Source organism: Mizuhopecten yessoensis, unplaced genomic scaffold (assembly GCF_002113885.1).
Source record: "Mizuhopecten yessoensis strain PY_sf001 unplaced genomic scaffold, ASM211388v2 scaffold10911, whole genome shotgun sequence".
Lineage (NCBI taxonomy): Eukaryota > Metazoa > Mollusca > Bivalvia > Pectinida > Pectinidae > Mizuhopecten > Mizuhopecten yessoensis.
In genome coordinates this window covers 487,591-506,230 of record NW_018408783.1, presented here as the reverse complement: position 1 = coordinate 506,230, position 18,640 = coordinate 487,591, and the positions used below count along the sequence as shown (strand labels likewise).

Genomic DNA, 18,640 nt, shown 5'->3' with positions numbered 1-18,640 from the left:
TGATATACATCAGAAGACCTCTTCAGATGATCCTTTCATGTGTAACAGTAAAAGAAAAATTCAACAGCCAGACTGGAGTTCAAACCCGTGATCATCTAAACTCTAGACGAACGCCTTATCAATTGAGCTTCCTGGTCGCCAACGATCGATTAAGTACAGTTTCGCTTCGTTCTTTTCTCCTTTCTCCTAGTCTTAGCCCCCAAAGATACAAGGTTCAGATATCCCCTTGCTAAGCATTCACCCAGTGCTTGAAACAAGGGTTGGCGATAGACCCAGTCCAGTTCTGCTACACTTGTTTGCTGGTGAGATTACAAAGTATAAGATAAATATAAGGATTACACTACTGTATATGTTGCACCTACTCAAACTCTGGTACATGTATTTGAAAATAAGGGGCAGCTTATTCTGAGGAAAGCTAACTTTAAGTTCTGTCGGGGCATTTTAGGTAGAAGTGTGACATACTGTATAACAGGATTTTTTCGTCACAGTTTCCTTGTTTTACTCCTCAGTGAGAGCAATTTGATCTTGACGGCAAATACACAACTTACCTTACATAGTTATTGCATGTGAAGGGCAAAATATACATAGGTTGACCAGGGATTTTACAGGTTACATGTGAATAACTGACTAGTGGAACGTTTCCCGGTTTATAGTTAACAAATCATGTTGGCTGTGTGTAACTGCAGGCCCTCGTCCAGAACAGGGCTTATAATTACCTGAAGGTCTATGACTTGCTACCAAGATCAAATGATTTAAAGATCTTGAGTGCTCTGGTAACACTTGGTCCTGCGGAAATTGTGATTGAAGTATTTTAGATTCACAAGTCCTTGTGTTAGGTATTATCTACACCAAGGATGACAAAGTTTTGATCCAAAAATCATAATAATGTAATTAATATCAATTTTCGAACCAGGTGAGCTTATGCCATACCGCAGCGTCCTTCAGTCAACTTTTCCTTTAAAACGCTACTAGTCCTGAACGGCTAAGTAGAATTTGACTTAATTTGGTCTGGGCATCCTTAGGCCAAGGATACTCAATTTTATATAAACGGTGGGTGTGGCCCCCGCTGGGGACAGAGGGGCGGTGCCAAACAATGGAAACAGAGGTAAAACCTTTAAAATCCTTCTTCTATCGTAGGGATTTTATTCTAACGTAGCCTGGAGCATCCTTGGGCCAAGGGAACGCAATTTTGTATAAACAGGGGGTGTAGCCCCCTTGGGGGCAGTGGGGCGGGGCCAAATAATGGAAATAGAGGTTAAACCATTAAAATCCTTCTACCGTAGGGATTAAAGGATTTTGTCCTTATTTAGTCTGGAGCATACTTGAGCAAAGGGAATTCAATTTTGTATAGACGGTGGGTGTGGTCCCCTTGGGGGCAGAGGGGCTGGCAAAATAGGGGAAATAGAGGTAAAACCTTTTAAATCCTTCTACCATAGAGATTAAAGAATTTTATCCTAAAAAAAGTCTGGAGTATCCTTGCATCTTGGTCTTCGTGTGGCCCCCCCCCCCCCCCGGGGGCAGAGGAGCGGGGCCCAATAGGGGAAACATAGCAAATTCTTCAAATCTTCAAAATCCTTGTCCTTCTGTAGGAAAGACAGGATTTTGACCAAATAAACGGTCAGGGCCCAATAAGGGATATAGAGAAATAGCTTTGATATCCTTTTTTCTACCGTTAGGATGAAGGTATTTTGACCAAATTTGAACAGTAGTATCCTATGGGGAAGGGAAATCAATTTTGTGTAAATGGTGACCCCGAGAGGTGGGGCCCAATAGAGGTAGTTTAGCAAATTCTTGAAAATTCTTCAGTATTAAATAACAGGATTTTGTCCAACTTTGGTCTTAATCGCCATTGGGTAAAGGCGACCTGATTTTGTATCAAAGGTGGGTGTGACCCCCCTCGGGGAAACATAGCAAATTCTTCAAAATCCTTCATTTCCTGTAGGATTGACAGGATTTTGTCCAATTGAATACAAATATAACCCCCGACTAACCATGTAATACATGAACACTACCAGCAACATCTGGCTATTCCAACTTCAATTTTACTAACATTTCCAGGTAAGCGATACAGGCCCTTTGGGCCTCTTGTTATTTTGGGGCAAGTGAGACCGCACCTGGGTACATAATCTTTTTAGCATAAGCATCTGTGGCACCTTGATTGTCCATCAGTCTTGTCAACTTTCATTGGCAAGAATTCTTGTCCAGAATAGTTTATTGGATTGTGACCAAATATTTGGGTGGAGCACTCCTTGGTAAAGGGGACAAAATTTTAATACACCATTTAAGGGTTGGCTCCCCTAGGGGCAGGGATCAATAAGGAAAATCTTTAAAAACCATATCCTAAATTGATATTAACCTGATGTGTTGTAAAATATCCTTAAAACAAGTTGACTTGATATTAAATTTACCTAGCTTTGACCTTTAGATCGATTCTTTTTCCACAGGGCAACACTTTCACAAAGTTAACAGAGATCCCAAAGGGATCTTGGCACCCACCATAGAACCATCTTCATTAGTTCTATGTCAGTTTGATCTTTTCTCTTATCTGTTTGCTTATCCACCATCTTAATCAATCTTTTGATCAACCTCAAAAGTTAGCATGCACTACTCAGGAACAAGGGGAACTTGCATATCAAATTTGAGAATAATTCCTCCAGTAAATTCTCAGAAATAACAAAATTAAACTGTAACAAGACGTCTGGCCGATATGATTTGATATGATTAACTAAGAACAAGAGGAACCTTCATGTGAAATTTGAGAAAGATCCCTCCAACATTTTTTGGGCAATAGGGCTAAAAAACTTTTACTCCCAAATTCAATACATCCACCTGCCGGCCATCCTGGTTTTCCAATACCTAAAATTTAAAATGCTGAACTAGGAACCACTAGGACACCTCCTGAACATTCATTCTCAAATACAAGATGGCTGCCTGTCGAGCCATTTTGGTTTTTTGATCAGTCCCAAAAAGTAATATGCAAAACAAGGGATCATGGGGAACCTTCATGTGAAATTTGAGAAAGATCCTTCCTGTAAGTTCTTGGAAATAGCACTAACAAACTTTCATTCTCAAATTCAAGATGGCGGCCTATCGGCCATGTTAGTTTTGTGATCAGTCCCAAAAATCAATATGCATAACTAGGCACCATGGGGAACCTTTATGTGAAATTGGAGAAATATCCAACCAATACTTTTATGAGAAATAGCTCTAACAAACTTTCATTCTCAAATTCAAGATGGCTGACTGTTTGCCATCTTGGTTTTGCGATCAGTCCCAAAATAATATATGCATAACTACGGATCATGGTGAACCTTTATGTAAGATTTGAGAAAGTTCCTCCAGTATTTTTTGAGAAATAGAGCTTACAAGAATTGTTAAGGGAAGGAATGACGAACAGACGCAGTGTGATTTTAATAGCCCACCAAAGTTGTAAAGAGCATGATGACTATATCTTCCCAAATTTTTTTAAAAGGGAAGGGAGTCTGTTGGTGTCACTTAGTGTCTATAAATGTTAAGATTATCCACTACTTCATGAGTGTTACTGTTACTCTGGTATCATACACTCTAAATATACCTTAACATACCTGAATCTGTACCGCATGACAAGTTTATGCTTTTTTGGATGATGGTGATATGTATTCAGGAAAAACTAAAAGACAATACTTCAATGTTTCAGTTTTATTAGCACCATAATTCAAACACAGACTCGCTCTCCTAACTCGCATACCCACACTCAAGTACCAATACATTCATACCAGACTTTGTACCACCTTAATTCAGTAACCATAATACACAAATTGTTTGTGTGGACATTTTCAGGTTTCATTTTATGACACAATTACAGAAAATTTTGATGCATCATTCTTCATTTACCAATTTTCTATGGATCTTGTATTTATACTGTGAAACAACATCCTTTAATAAAATGTTTCGCATTAATTTAAAAAACTTTCTGCATAATGAATGCACTGTTTGAACACAAAATTTTATTTCTCTTCTTCCTGTAAAATGATAACATTGCATTTGATTTTGCACGACTTGAAACATAACAACATAAGACATTAAATGTTAACCCTGATGAAAGCATTACTTTTCGGTCTGTACCTACCAAAAGTGATGCTGAATACAGTAACAATACACAAGCGGGTCAATAGGGAAAGATGCTTTTTTTTCAGATGTGATTCTTAAGGTTTGTCCACCTGCTTAACGAATGTTTTCTTGAAAATAACTGCAAAAATGACAATCAAAATCCTAGGCAAACTTCAACAGCCCACATGGTTTGTCTGTATTGAATAGCGAAATAATTCTGGTTCATCGCCTACTTGGTATCTGTTTGGCTTCACAAACAGTCTATTTCATTGTTATTATGGTCACCATGAGATGATCATAACTTCCTTGTAGGTTGGTGTTTGTTTCTTTCACTCCATGTTTCTGTGAAATTGTATTTAACACAAGTTCTTTCCATTTTTAACAATCCAGTTCCCATCCGATTGTCGTGTTTCCATGGTTATCCATACTGTGTGAACTTAAGCATGGACTGGACGTCTCCTTATAGCTGATTGTTAACAGTCACAGATAGGTATAAGTGTAACCAAATGGACTACAGACCATCCTAGTAATTCACAGAACCTAATACCCTAAAGTAAGAAATCACACTTTCAACTAGTTGCATTGTATTGGTAGACCTTGAGATGGCCATCAGCTCCTCCAGATAACATTAGGCTGGGTATTGACCAATCAACAGCAAGAATTTTCTCTTCGTGACCTGTCATGTTGTAGAGAGGTACCTTTGGGCTAAAAGAAAATTAGAAAAATTTCATGATATGCATGATACATACTATCCAACTTCAATTGCAAAATGAATGTATTATTAAACAAGACAGTCATGATGCATATGACACAGAAGATCATGGACAAACATTCTGCTTCAGTCACATTATTCTACCATTGTTCTACCATTGTTAAGACAACAACCTTCATAGGAGGCTGAAATATACATATATGATGATGATATGGTAAAGTCAACTAAAGGGTGACTATCACTACAGCACATGATTATTTTTGTTTTGTTTCGGAATCCCCTCTTAGTTTCTGTTCCATGTGAAATAATGACTCTCAGACTTGTGAAAGAGATTGAACCTGTAGAAAAAATTCTCACCTTCTGGTATCCCACATTTTCATGTAGTTGTCATAGGATCCAGATATAAAATGGTATTCGTTCTCCTTTGACCAGGCAACACTAGAGACCCAGCCGTTGTGCGAGGTGTAGGTACACTTTACTATCGCCCCCTCTGTAATAAATGGTAAAGCCAGATATTCAGCAAGAAACATGAATAGTTTAAAGTATTCATCAGTAGGAAAATGTAGAAAACTAGAAATTTCATACAAGCTGAAATACAGACTTAATAGCTGAAGAGAAATGCATGTAAATTATCAAATTCATTATATACTACAATTCTTTGCATGAAATATATACCGCTGAACTGATGAACATGGAGCTCTATACAAAGTGTAACCAACGGAAGAGATCTAAATGAAAGTCTAACCAAGATGACGTGTTAACATACATACATGTACGTCAAAGCATATCTGTCCCTTCCATTATGTGGCGGACCATAAAGATTGTAGTTTGAACCACTGACTAAGTATACTCGTCATGGATTGACTTGCCCTTGAACCACTGACTAAGTATACTCGCCATGGATTGACTTGCCCTCGCGGAAAGTTACAAGTAAAGTGTAGAAGGTTAAGGTCATCAAACACTTGTCAACCAATGTGGCATCTGCCAAAGTTTGACTTATCCTCGTTAATAGTTACAAGTTAAGTGGAGAAGGTTCAGGTCATCAAACTCACCCCATCTGGAGTCAATGTAACTTATGTAACATCTTTAAAAGTTTGCTGTGCCTATTGATCTATACCAGGTCCCAATGGAGTCCGTGTTCTATTGATCTATACCAGGTCCCACTGGAGTCCGTGTTCTATTGATCTATTCCAGGTCCCACTGGAGTCTGTGTTCTATTGATCTATACCAGGTCCCACTGGAGTCTGTGTTCTATGGATCTATACCAGGTCCCACTTGAGTCTGTGTTCTATTGATCTATACCAGGTTCCGCTGGAGTCTGTGTTCTATTGATCTATACCAGGTCCCACTGGAGTCTGTGTTCTATGGATCTATACCAGGTCCCACTGGAGTCTGTGTTGTATGGATCTATACCAGGTCCCACTGGAGTCTGTGTTGTATGGATCTATACCAGGTCCCACTTGAGTCTGTGTTCTATTGATCTATACCAGGTCCCACTGGAGGCTGTGTTCTATGGATCTATACCAGGTCCCACTGGAGTCTGTGTTCCATGGATCTATACCAGGTCCCACTTGAGTCTGTGTTCTATTGATCTATACCAGGTCCCACTGGAGGCTGTGTTCTATGGATCTATACCAGGTCCCACTGGAGTCTGTGTTCTATGGATATATTTGTATAGAGCCCCTGTGTCACTTACCCGAAACCCTGGGGTCCCACATTCGTATAGAGCCCCGGTGTCACTTACCCGAAACTCTGGGGTCCCACATTCCTATAGAGCCCCTGTGTCACTTACCCGAAAACCTGGGGTCCCACATTCGTATAGAGCCCCGGTGTCACTTACCCGAAACTCTGGGGTCCCACATTCGTATAGAGCCCCTGGGTCACTTACCCAAAACCCTGGGGTCCCACATTCGTAGAGCCCCTGTGTCACTTACCCGAAACCCTGGGGTCCCACATTTGTATAGAGCCCCTGTGTCACTTACCCGAAACCCTGGGGTCCCACATTCGTATAGAGCCCCTGTGTCCCTTACCCGAAACTCTGGGGTCCCACATTCCTATCGAGCCCCTGTGTCACTTACCCAAAACCCTGGGGTACCACATTCGTATAGAGGCCCGGCGTCACTTACCCGAAACCCTGGGGGCCCACATTTGTATAGAGCCCCGGTGTCACTTACCCAAAACCCTGGGGTCCCACATTCGTAGAGCGCCTGTGTCACTTACCCGAAACCCTTGGGTCCCACATTCCTATAGAGGCCCGGTGTCACTTACCCGAAACCCTGGGGTCCCACATTCCTATAGAGCCCCTGTGTCATTTACCCGAAACCCTAGGATCCCACATTCGTATAGAGGCCCGGTGTCACTTACCCGAAACTCTGGGGTCCCACATTCGTATATGTCGGTCTGCTGAGGCAGTCACAATCTGTTGGTTCAGTTCAGAGTAACTTACATCTAGGAACACCTTAGAACTTTGCTGCAAAAAGAAAGAGAAAGTGAAAAAAACTGAAACTCACACCAAGGAGGAATAGCATCTCTGTTTATTGCGAGATATTTCATTTGAGGGATCCTCTCAATGAAACGGCTTAATCCTGGATTGGTCTGATGCTGCTAGCTTCCCTTCTTGATTTTTGTAATTAACAGATATTTGGTCATTTAATATAACAACATACAGAAATATTTCTGAGCAAATTAAGCACTCGACTTCTCTACATCACTCCTGCATGTTACTTTTTGTGAACACTTAATGAATATTTGACAGATAATTACTTGATGAACATTTCACACATCATACCAGATTCTATTACTCTCAATGAGTACATGTACTAGAATATCAAGGTTCACTGTAGTCTGGCTCCAGGTGAGATAAAACTATATCGTACATATATAGCAAAACATTTCTTCTTTATCAGTTATATACTCAAGTTTTCTTCATCATATTCTCCATGTAGAGGTGATATACTGAAATCCTAGAATACGTCTTTGTATTTAACTGTTATGAAGATCAATACTTTAACTTACCCGGAGTGCCTTCTGTTTTAACTTATACCAGGAGTGCCTTCTGTTTTAACTTACCAGGAGTGCCTTCTGTTTTAAGTTACCCAGAGTGCCTTCTGTTTTAACTTACCCGGAGTGCCTTCTGTTTTAACTTACCCGGAGTGCCTTCTGTTTTAACTTACCCGGAGTGCCTTCTGGTTTTACTTACCAGGAGTGCCTTCTGTTATAACTTACCAGGAGTGCCTTCTGTTTTAACTTACCCGGAGTGCCTTCTGTTTTAACTTACCCGGAGTGCCTTCTGTTTTAACTTACCAGGAGTGCCTTCTGTTATAACTTACTAGGAGTGCCTTCTGTTTTAACTTACCAGGACAGCCTTCTGTTATAACTTACTAGGAGTGCCTTTTGTTATAACTTACTAGGAGTGCCTTCTTTTATAACTTACCAGGAGTGCCTTCTGCTTTATCTTACCAGGAGTGCCTTCTGTTTTAACTTACCAGGACAGCCTTCTGTTATAACTTACTAGGAGTGCCTTTTGTTTTAACTTACCAGGAGTGCCTTCTGTTTTAACTTACCCGGAGTGCCTTCTGTTTTAACTTACCAGGAGTGCCTTCTGTTTTAAGTTACCCAGAGTGCCTTCTGTTTTAACTTACCCGGAGTGCCTTCTGTTTTAACTTACCAGGAGTGCCTTCTGTGTTAACTTACCAGGAGTGCCTTCTGTTTGGCATTGTTCATGTCCCAAAGCCTGATTGTATGGTCCCATGAAACAGTACAGATAGTGGAATCGTCCAGCCACTCTATCCCAGATATCCCTTCTGAATGGCCTTCCAATGTCAGCATAGGGACCTGTGAATCAAAACAAACAGACATTTCCTGTCACAGATATATCCAAACACAGGTACTTGTTATACCACCAACAAAAAGACTATGTGTCTACAACTGAACTAAGTAATTGTTTGTTGCTACCTAGAGTGTCACATGACGATGAGTTATCTCCTCGTCAATCTTAACAATACATTTGTTATTTATGTAATTAAATAGAAATAAATCCAAAAACTTCTACTGTATTATTAGACTATGGTTTAATATTGTTTATTGAACTCATTTTCATTGGTTTGTGGTGACAGTCTACCAAGTGACAGACAGAAAATATGAGAACATATTGATGAAGTCATACCCAAAGAACTACATTCATATACGACCACTTCTTTTGATATTGGAAATTCAAGCACTGTACTAGATTTTAAACCAGATGACTTCGAAATATTCCTGATGACTAGCGATGATCTACACATGGCTTTATACGTGTCATTTTTTGAGAGAGTACACGTAAATGAGCATGTTAAGCAGGCTCAACTAGATTGGAGCGTCATAGCACATGTGCAGGGGATTTAAAACATTTGATTGATAAACATAAAATTCATTGTGCAGAGAAATTTGCAGACTTTGTTTTGCTAAGATCTAAATCATGACTTCACATACCCTTGTCTGACGAGACTTGCCGCCAGTTTTCTTTTTCTTTTTTGGTCGTTCTGCATTCTCATCTTCGTCATCATCCACATCTCCAGCACTGGTTAGCTCTGGAAACAAAACAATCGGTTTAAAACACAAAGATAAAAGTCTGAAGCACAGAGAAAATGTTCATCTTTGAACATATACATTTATACAGGACTTATCACATCAGGAATGAGTTAGATAGGTAATTGTTGACATATTTCACATTGAATGAAATCTTCAGATATTGAACTTTAGAAAATTGTATAGTTTTAGTAGATTTAAAATGTGATGGCGGATTGATATGGGGTCAAATGTCAGGGGCTGTGCCCGTCCCATTTCACCGGTTTGGCTTGTAACCTTCCGGTTGTCAAAAGCAGACGCCTGTAGCGCTCTTATATGCCACCAAATTCACCAAAAAATGCCTTTTTAATCCTTTGTCAAGTATGTATCTGTGAATCGAGACAGTTTTCACTATTCTTGAACTTCAAATATTAGTTAATTCAGTAATAACATATAGTAAATGATTTAGTTGTGTGAGCTCTTTTAAAGTAATGTCTTATACTTTTTATACACGGACACATCAAACATCATGCAGCAGGTGAAGTAGAACAATGAGCTGGTGACACAAGGAATAAACATACACTCAGGTAAACATTATTAATATAAACCTTTATGCTGTATAGGGCTTCAAATTTGCAGGGTCAATATTTGGCGGTTTCGTATTCAGTACATATTTCGCAGGGGTTAAATTTCGCTGTGCACCCGCATCCAATGGGGCGTAGAAAGTATTTTGAGTGTCATCATGTAAGGGATAAACCATGAAATACAGGTAAACCGTTTGAAAACAATGATCCAGAGTGTCGACATCCGCCAGTGACTTCACTCAAAAAGGAGAAAACTGTAATCACTTATTGTGTACACATAAATATGTTGTGGCCACTTCTATTTTACATGGACTGCCCAGTTTTCCGGTGATTATCTGATTCAAGTTCATTTAAGCTTGCATAACAGTGTTGGGTTATAAGTTTTTTCAACATGTTGTGATAAGGTCCGTAAAAGTGGTTAACATTTTTGATAATTTCGCTGGTGTTTAGAATTCGCGTATATTAGTCAAAGTGTGAATATAGCGAAATTGAAACCCCGTGAAATATAACCCCTATACAGTACCTTGCTCATCTCACAAATCATGTCTGGCCATATTGCATTTCCATTGCTATGACGAGTTTTATCGTGTATCTGAAATACCCAGTGTTTTAAGGGTTTAAAGACTTTGACAAAAAAAAAAGTTCAAGTGGGTTATGTTTTACCAACCTGCAGACCACAACTTCAACATCCGGTCCCATGATCCACTGCAAAACTAAACATATATGTCAATGTCACAACTGAGTAGCCACCAAACAAGGCAAGTGTGTTAATTATCATAACAGGATAGCTTACAAATGGTCATTTAGCCACCAAACAAGGCAAGCATGTGAATTATCATAACAGGATAGCTTACAAATGGTCATTTAGTGACCAAACAAGGTAAGCGTGTCAATTATCATAACAGGATAGCTTACAAATGGCCATTTAGCCACAAAACAAGGCAAGCATGTCAATTATCATAACAGGAAAGCTTACAAATGGTCATTTAGCCACCAAACAAGGCAAGCGTGTCAACTATCATAACAGGACAGCTTACAAATGGTCATCTAGCCACCAAACAAGGCAAGCGTGTCAATTACCATAACAGGATAGCTTACAAATGGTCATTTAGCCATCAAACAAGGCAAGCATGTAAATTATCATAACAGGACAGCTTACAAATGGTCATCTAGCCACCAAACAAGGCAAGCGTGTCAATTACCATAACAGGATAGCTTACAAATGGTCATTTAGCCCCCAAACAAGGCAAGCGTGTCAATTATCATAACAGGATAGCCTACAAATGGTCATTTAGCCACCAAACAAGGCAAGCGTGTCAACTATCATAACAGGACAGCTTACAAATGGTCATCTAGCCACCAAACAAGGCAAGCGTGTCAATTACCATAACAGGATAGCTTACAAATGGTCATTTAGCGACCAAACAAGGCAAGCGTGTCAATTATCATAACAGGATAGCTTACAAATGGTAATTTAGCCACCAAACAAGGCAAGTGTGTCCATTATCATAACAGGATAGCTTACAAATGGTCATTTAGTCCCCAAACAAGGCAAGCGTGTCAATTATCATAACAGGATAGCCTACAAATGGTCATTTAGCCACCAAACAAGGCAAGCATGTCAATTAACATAACAGGATAGCTTACAAATGGTCATTTAGTCACCAAACAAGGTAAGCGTGTCAATTATCATAACAGGATAGCGTACAAATGGTCATTTAGCCACCAAACAAGGCAAGCATGTCAATTAACATAACAGGATAGCTTACAAATGGTCATTTAGTCACCAAACAAGGCAAGTCTGTCAATTATCATAACAGGATAGCTTACAAATGGTCATTTAGCCATCAAACAAGGCAAGCATGTCAATTATCATAACAGGACAGCTTACAAATGGTCATTTAAAATTCAACATCTTAGGTTACTGGAATATGTAATTGCACGCCAGTACATGTACTTATAAACACATTAGATGAGAATGCTGTAATCTAGTAGTCTGAGATAGGGGTTCAATTAAACGAATTTCAGAATTATGGATATTGTATTATCCAGACTTTCTCAGATTTTAGTATTACCTTTAACAGGTGTAAACATGAAGACAGCAAATAAAGAACAAGTCATATGTATAAAAGCTAGAAAAGGTCTTGTTTATATAGTAGATTAACAGTACTGTTCTCTCCCGACTGACAGAACATGTTGTCAAGATATTCTGATATAGATCATGTCTAGTAGGTAACTATTTACCAATGTTTTAGGGAAGTTGACGGCCAGACAGTCCACACTGCCAGCGTGTCCTCGACAGGAATTGATGCAATCCACTTCATTCTTTTCTCTGTTCCAGGACCACAACAATATTGTCTGGTCATGTGATCCTGTTAGAAAGCTGCTGATTGGTCCATTGTCTTAAGGTAAACCAAGAGTAAAATTGTGTTAATTGCAACAAGGATTACAAGTAATATAATTACATACCTGGTACATGTTAATATTATCTTCAAGAATGATGTCGATAAGGATTTTTTAAAGAATAGCATGAAAATTATTTTTTCTGATAAACACTATAAAGAGTAAAAATTGTGTAACAAAATTATAATGAAAATGAAATTTTGATAAAAAAAACCAATTAGAAGAAAACACATGTACAGCAATCATAGGAGTAGTTTCACACACCAAAAAGTTTGTACTCCATGAAACTTTCATGTACACTGATGCTTAAAATGAACACACTGACCAGAGTATTTGTACTATTTCTTTGTTTAACCCTTTCACCACTGTACTTCAATGGACTCATCTGTATCAATGAATGCACGGTAGAGTCTACGAAGGTTATATAAGGGTGAAAGGATTAATAAATTCTCACCTTTATTTGTACCAGCGTATTATATAACATTTTATGAAATATTTTATCAAGTATGATAAAATGAGCATGACTGTGTTTATTTTAGAGTAAATTAAAGGTGACTTTCAAGTCATCAACAATCAATAAGATCATTAAATAAACAGATATTTTTGGAATTTACCAATGTTGATCCACTCAACAGCCTTCACTGGGGCAGTGTGACCAGGGATGGTCATCATTTCTTTCCCTGCCATGGTCCAAATATGGATGGTGTTGTCATAACAACCTGATAATATCCTTTAAACAGAACAAAAAAGTACATTTTAAATACTATTCTGTATTTACTAATGAGTGATTGTGTCCTTTGTCAAGTTGAGTCTCAATACAATTAAGTTGTACACTGGATATTGCTACCAGGCAGGCAGTGATTACATGAAGTGGGCTTCTGTTGCAGGGAGTTTTTTTTATGATTTCCTTACTTCAGAGGCTGTCATGTAATTATGGTAATGCTACTGTCAAACTGGGAAAACTATGTGCTATTTATGATTTCAGCGCAAAAATGATTAACGCCTCTCATCCATGTTTCAAACGCCATTGCATCACAGATTACGTAAAATTAATCAGGTTATCAAAACAACATGGCCGCCACATTTAGTCTGCTCACTTCTACAATCTATCTTGATGAATCAAAAATATTTCATATTCTCTTAAAGTTGTATCGACAGTCATTTGTTGATAAAGGCTTCTCACGTGGTCTTTTGTTCACCTTTAACACCTACAGGTAGGCTAGTTCAAATCCCCACAGGTAAATCTTCCCGCAGGGCAGAGTTCGATAATCAGGTGTCGATCGTAGGGAACAATAAAAAGCTAGTCTAATGAGGGTGAGTCTAATTGGCAAGGGGAGAAGAGGTTATCAATTTGTGAGAACTTCATATTCCAGTCGTAAATACCTCTCAATGAGTAACAGTAAAATGGTGATGCGTAACAGCTCAAAATTCATGCGTAACGGTACCGTCACGCTAAAACGGCCTAGGGAGAACACTGATATGTGTATACAAAATAACTACCGTTTCCGAGATATTTAGCCATTTCAATAACACAATTCATTTATGACCTTTGATCTCATGACCTCAGAAGTTTATCAGCAGAGTAGTTTTCATTAATACCACAACATTCCAAGGTATATGTGTATACAAAATACCTACTGTTTCCGAGATAATTAGCTATTTCAGTAACGTAATGTACCGTCTACAGAAGTCAAGGGCCATAACTCTGGTAAATATTAAAGGAACCTAATGGCATTTGAGGAGACACAAGTTCATTTGAGGAATAACATGTGTGCCAAGTTTCATCAAAACCCAAACATAAACCTAGGAGGAATAGGAGGTACAATATTTTGCCTAAAGACAGACAGACGGCCAGACAGATGGACAAACTGATTATTATTGGGCACCCACATCTCTGATTTAGATGCAGGGGACTAATAAATCTCCTCCCTGCCTGTTCTCTTCTGGAAGACACTTACCATTCTTTACCGCCCTGGATACAGCTGACCCAATCGTTGTGTAATAGGGTATCCTCAGGCTTTGGTGCTGGATGACGTTCAACATATTCAGTCTCTATAATCTCTTCCTGTAACACATACACCATTTGTTTTTATAGTACTCCATATACCTAATACATACAACACAGTCAAATTTGTGTAAGTTTCTACAGCACAGTATCTCTCAAACATTTACGAAGCACTTTGTACAATGTCTTCCAAAGTCTTTACATATTGAACAACTTTCCCTTTGTTGAGGCCCCACCCTAGCCCATGGGATTAGGACAGGTGACATAAAATATGACTTTTACAACTAACTAACAATGACCCCCCACCCCCACACACACACACTGACCTACTTGGAGGCAGAACTACTTGTGTTCCAGTCAGTGATGTATTTTTGCAGACAAATTGATACTAGTGTTAGCATATCCGGTTACATTTTAATTGTTTTACCTGTGGCATACTGAACATAACACATGTGCTCAGACAGCAGAACACTGCTTCATGTAAAGCCAGTCGTAATTGTGTAGACACAGATTCAAGATTTGAGATGACGTAAGTTTGTCATCTCTTACCAAATGCAGTATTTAAAAAAATGGTAAAAAAACAGTTTAACTTCATCATGAATATACCAATATTGGTGAAAGTGCAATTTTTTTTATTTACCCTTTTACTATTTTACTAAATAGGAAAGAGAGTCGTCTGCTTGCAGCAGGAAGTAAACTAGCATGCCCCTGCTAACCATATAAAGCTAAAGGGAAATAAATCAAATTTCCTCTAGCACAAAGATGTAAGGTTGCCATGATCATATGTACTTTTTAAATCTGCCACATACTGAACAAAAACAATATCACACATCATGGCCACAATACACTTCTGGACACTGCCAGCCCACTCTGTTTAACATGGTCTCTAACTGTAAACACCCCATACAAATATTGATCCTTATCAACCATATATAAACAGAGTTAAGGCAGTTTCCCCTTGGTGTTTTGGCACCATGCCAATTTGTTTTCAACACATCTACACTACACAATGTTCATTCCATGTTTCTAACATGTAATTGTAAAAGTTTCTCCACCTGATTATCCCACATACAAAATGTGAGGATCATGTTACTTAAGTGTTGTGTTGTGATCATAAGCATGTCAAACTTGTACATCTCTGTAAATTTGATACAAGTTTTCGAAAATATCTCAAAAAAAATTAACCAATTGTTTTTTCTTTTACCATATTACCAGAATATGATTTTTTCCTAAAAAAGATAGAAAATTATTGTGTTTGAATATATTATGCGGATTATAATTTTCTGGTAATCAATAAAGGAAAATTCAGAAATTAAGAAAGTAAGTTTTGCTAGAAGCTAAATCTACAAAAGATTTCAAATTGTGAAAAACAATGTGTTAATCTCATTTCGACACAACTGCACAAGGAAAACCCTGCAGCATGCCTGGTAAATACCTACCGTAGACTGGCCTTTTGCATCAAGATGTTTGCTAAGTGTAATTCGTAGAAATTCTCCATCAATCAGAAAATCAAAATCCACATTAGTCGTTTCTCCACTTCCAGCTACAATATGAAACATAATGCTAAATTATTCTTTTTCCACTAAATAGAACTTTCACATATAAATGTAACACCTACTTAATTCTCTATTTTTGTATATTTAAGTAAAATTAAAGATACCACTTGAGATTGGAAATTTTGGTTTTCATTTAATCATGACAGTTGAATTGGGAATAAGTAACCACGTTCTTGTTACATATTTGAACTAGGAATGAGGTTACAGAAAAAGGTAACCCATCTGTCAGCCTTAATATAGGAATGTCAAGTTGTCTACTTATTCCTCATTCTCTTTTTCTATATAATACAAGGAATAAGTTGATTCTTCCTCATTTCCAATTCGAGGTTCATTCAATTAAGCATTAGAAATTTAATCATTCAAAACCTCCATTCCTCTGATACACTTTAATGTACATATAAGTTAATCTGACAACACCTGGATCATGGGTAATGTTCTGGTGATATTTCATCTCAGTCAATCAGATCAGTGGTGCCCTAAAAATTCTTCATATAATAAGAAAACACCAAGTACTTTAAGATATTGAATGAAAGATCACCAAAAGCAACCTCTGCTAAAATTAATGTTCCCTTTATATCCTTTATCAAGTTGGTTTTAATTTGTGTAGTATTTTTCACTATGTAATTGAACATGTAGTTGTACCAATTATTACCATGAAGGACACTGTTAATGAGGGAACTTAGTTCCTTTGTTCCAACATCTGCAGGTACTGAGAAGGGAGTGGATGGGACACTATACCTGTGAACATAGAAACATCAATTATTGTTTAAATGAATGAAAGAAAAAATCAAACAACTTTAACAAGACAGAAATCGATACTGGTAGGCCAAAAAAACAAAGTGTTGATGGAATAAAGAAAGCTGGAATGTAGAACATTATCCTTGAATGTGATATGCAATATAAAATAAGGCGGTAACATACACTTACTGAATAGTGAATATACTAACGAAGACATCGTCATTGACTAAAATATTGTATTTTGTCAAATTTACTGAAATGAAAATCCTGCGTTGAGGCTGCGATCAGCTGTAGTTGATCGATCTGCCAAGGCAAAACAAGTGCCACAACTGATTAATGACATGATTTGAGTCATCGTATATGGTCATCATCTTTCCATTGGTGATATAGTGCAAAACTTTTGCACTTTATCACCAATGGAAAGATGTTGACCCCAAGCAGACCCCGTTTATTCCAGCACAATTTATTATATAAATGCACATTTTCCATTCATTGTTATTAATTTTTTTTGCAATCGAACCCCCGTGTCAACAATTCATGATATTGAATACAGAAGCAAATGGAAATCAGATCAAGAACCCCTAGCATATGCGTTTGTCATGTAATCTTTTTTGATAATATACATACGATGATTTGGTGAAGAACCGAACTTGCACGTGTGGTGTGTTAGCCGCCATATTGTGAAAATATTCGGACTTTCTCGGACTTTTTCATCTGGTAAGAAAAAAATATATGTTCGTAAGCACTCGGTACCGAGTCCGGCAAACGGCAGCTGTGAATGGTATAGCACCTAATCGAAAGCCGCAGAGTTGCGTATTTTTTTAACCGGAAATGAAGTATGTGAAAGAGAAAGTAGAAGTTCAGTGTCAACAAATATACGACTAGTTGTAGCGGGATTTACATTATTTTAAAAAGAAATAGGAGGTATATAGGGGTAAGTGGTGGAGAAAGGGTTATTAATATGTATTTCACAACGAAACGAAATTTTTCCTGAATGTATAACTTACTGTTTAGTCATTAAAATGTTTAGATCTGTATTGTCTTCCCTGATTTTCTTTTATTTTCAGTAATTTTATTAAATTGAATTACTACACCTACAAAAACGATCAGATGCCTTTGATAGCGGGTTCCTGAATTCAAACACTTAAAACAATGCTTGTAAAATTACTTATGGAAACTCTTTTTAACAATAAATGTATGTGGATTAAATGTTTATATTATCGCAGACATATTACATCAATTTTCACAATTATTACACATGCAATTCACAAGAATTTGAAATAACAAATTTACTTTAGGTTATGGACATTTATTTATTGTTTCAGATTGGTAATACACAAGTACTAACTTTCACAGATCATGAACATTGCATGTACATATGTTACTAAGGTTGTTTTCAGACCCATCTTCAGTGTCAATAACTACACCTGTATTTACTATTACAGACAGGTTATGAATTTTTAATCATTGCTTCAGACTGGTTATAAATTTGTGTTAACTTTCACAGACATGTAACAGAAAAATAACATTGCTTAAAACTGCATGATTATATATATAACAATTATATTTATTATCACAGACATGTTAGGAAAACTTATCACTTGTTTCAGACTGGCTATAAAACTTTTATTATACTATCCCAAGTAGGGTTATCTATTTTTAATTATTGTTTCAGGCTGGTCATAAACTTGTGTTAATTATCACAGACATGTACGAAATAAATATTGATTGCTTCAGACTGGTTATAAACTTATCTTACCTTTCACATACATTATGAGGAACTCTTTTAATTGTTTCAGACTGTTTATACATACATATTTATTTACTTTCACAGAAAAAAGTTATATCCCATGTATTATAGAAAAGTGACACACATTTCATCATCATATTGGTTCTAGTTGTGTAGATTCATCTTTGTGTGACCAAAAAGGCACAAGCCAGATACATGCATGGTAACATCATGCACTTTATAAGTATTTAAATATATGAATTCATGGTAAAACATATT

The 18,640-nt window shown here is 37.5% G+C and overlaps 1 protein-coding gene across 1 annotated transcript; it reads right to left on the bottom strand.

Annotated features, from left to right (window-relative positions):
* Window positions 1-3,663: 3,663 nt before the first annotated feature.
* Window positions 3,664-17,364, bottom strand: LOC110463470 (ribosome biogenesis protein wdr12-like). Its single transcript, XM_021518086.1, has 12 exons — window positions 17,260-17,364; window positions 16,547-16,632; window positions 15,778-15,881; window positions 14,292-14,398; window positions 12,948-13,063; window positions 12,175-12,332; window positions 10,598-10,643; window positions 9,272-9,369; window positions 8,495-8,635; window positions 7,166-7,271; window positions 5,159-5,291; window positions 3,664-4,794 (listed from the first exon to the last, which is right to left on the bottom strand). Exons 1-12 carry the CDS (start codon window positions 17,307-17,309, stop codon window positions 4,659-4,661), a joined length of 1,281 nt encoding a protein of 426 aa, XP_021373761.1. The 5' UTR covers window positions 17,310-17,364; the 3' UTR covers window positions 3,664-4,658.
* Between the last annotated feature and the right edge of the window lie 1,276 nt (window positions 17,365-18,640).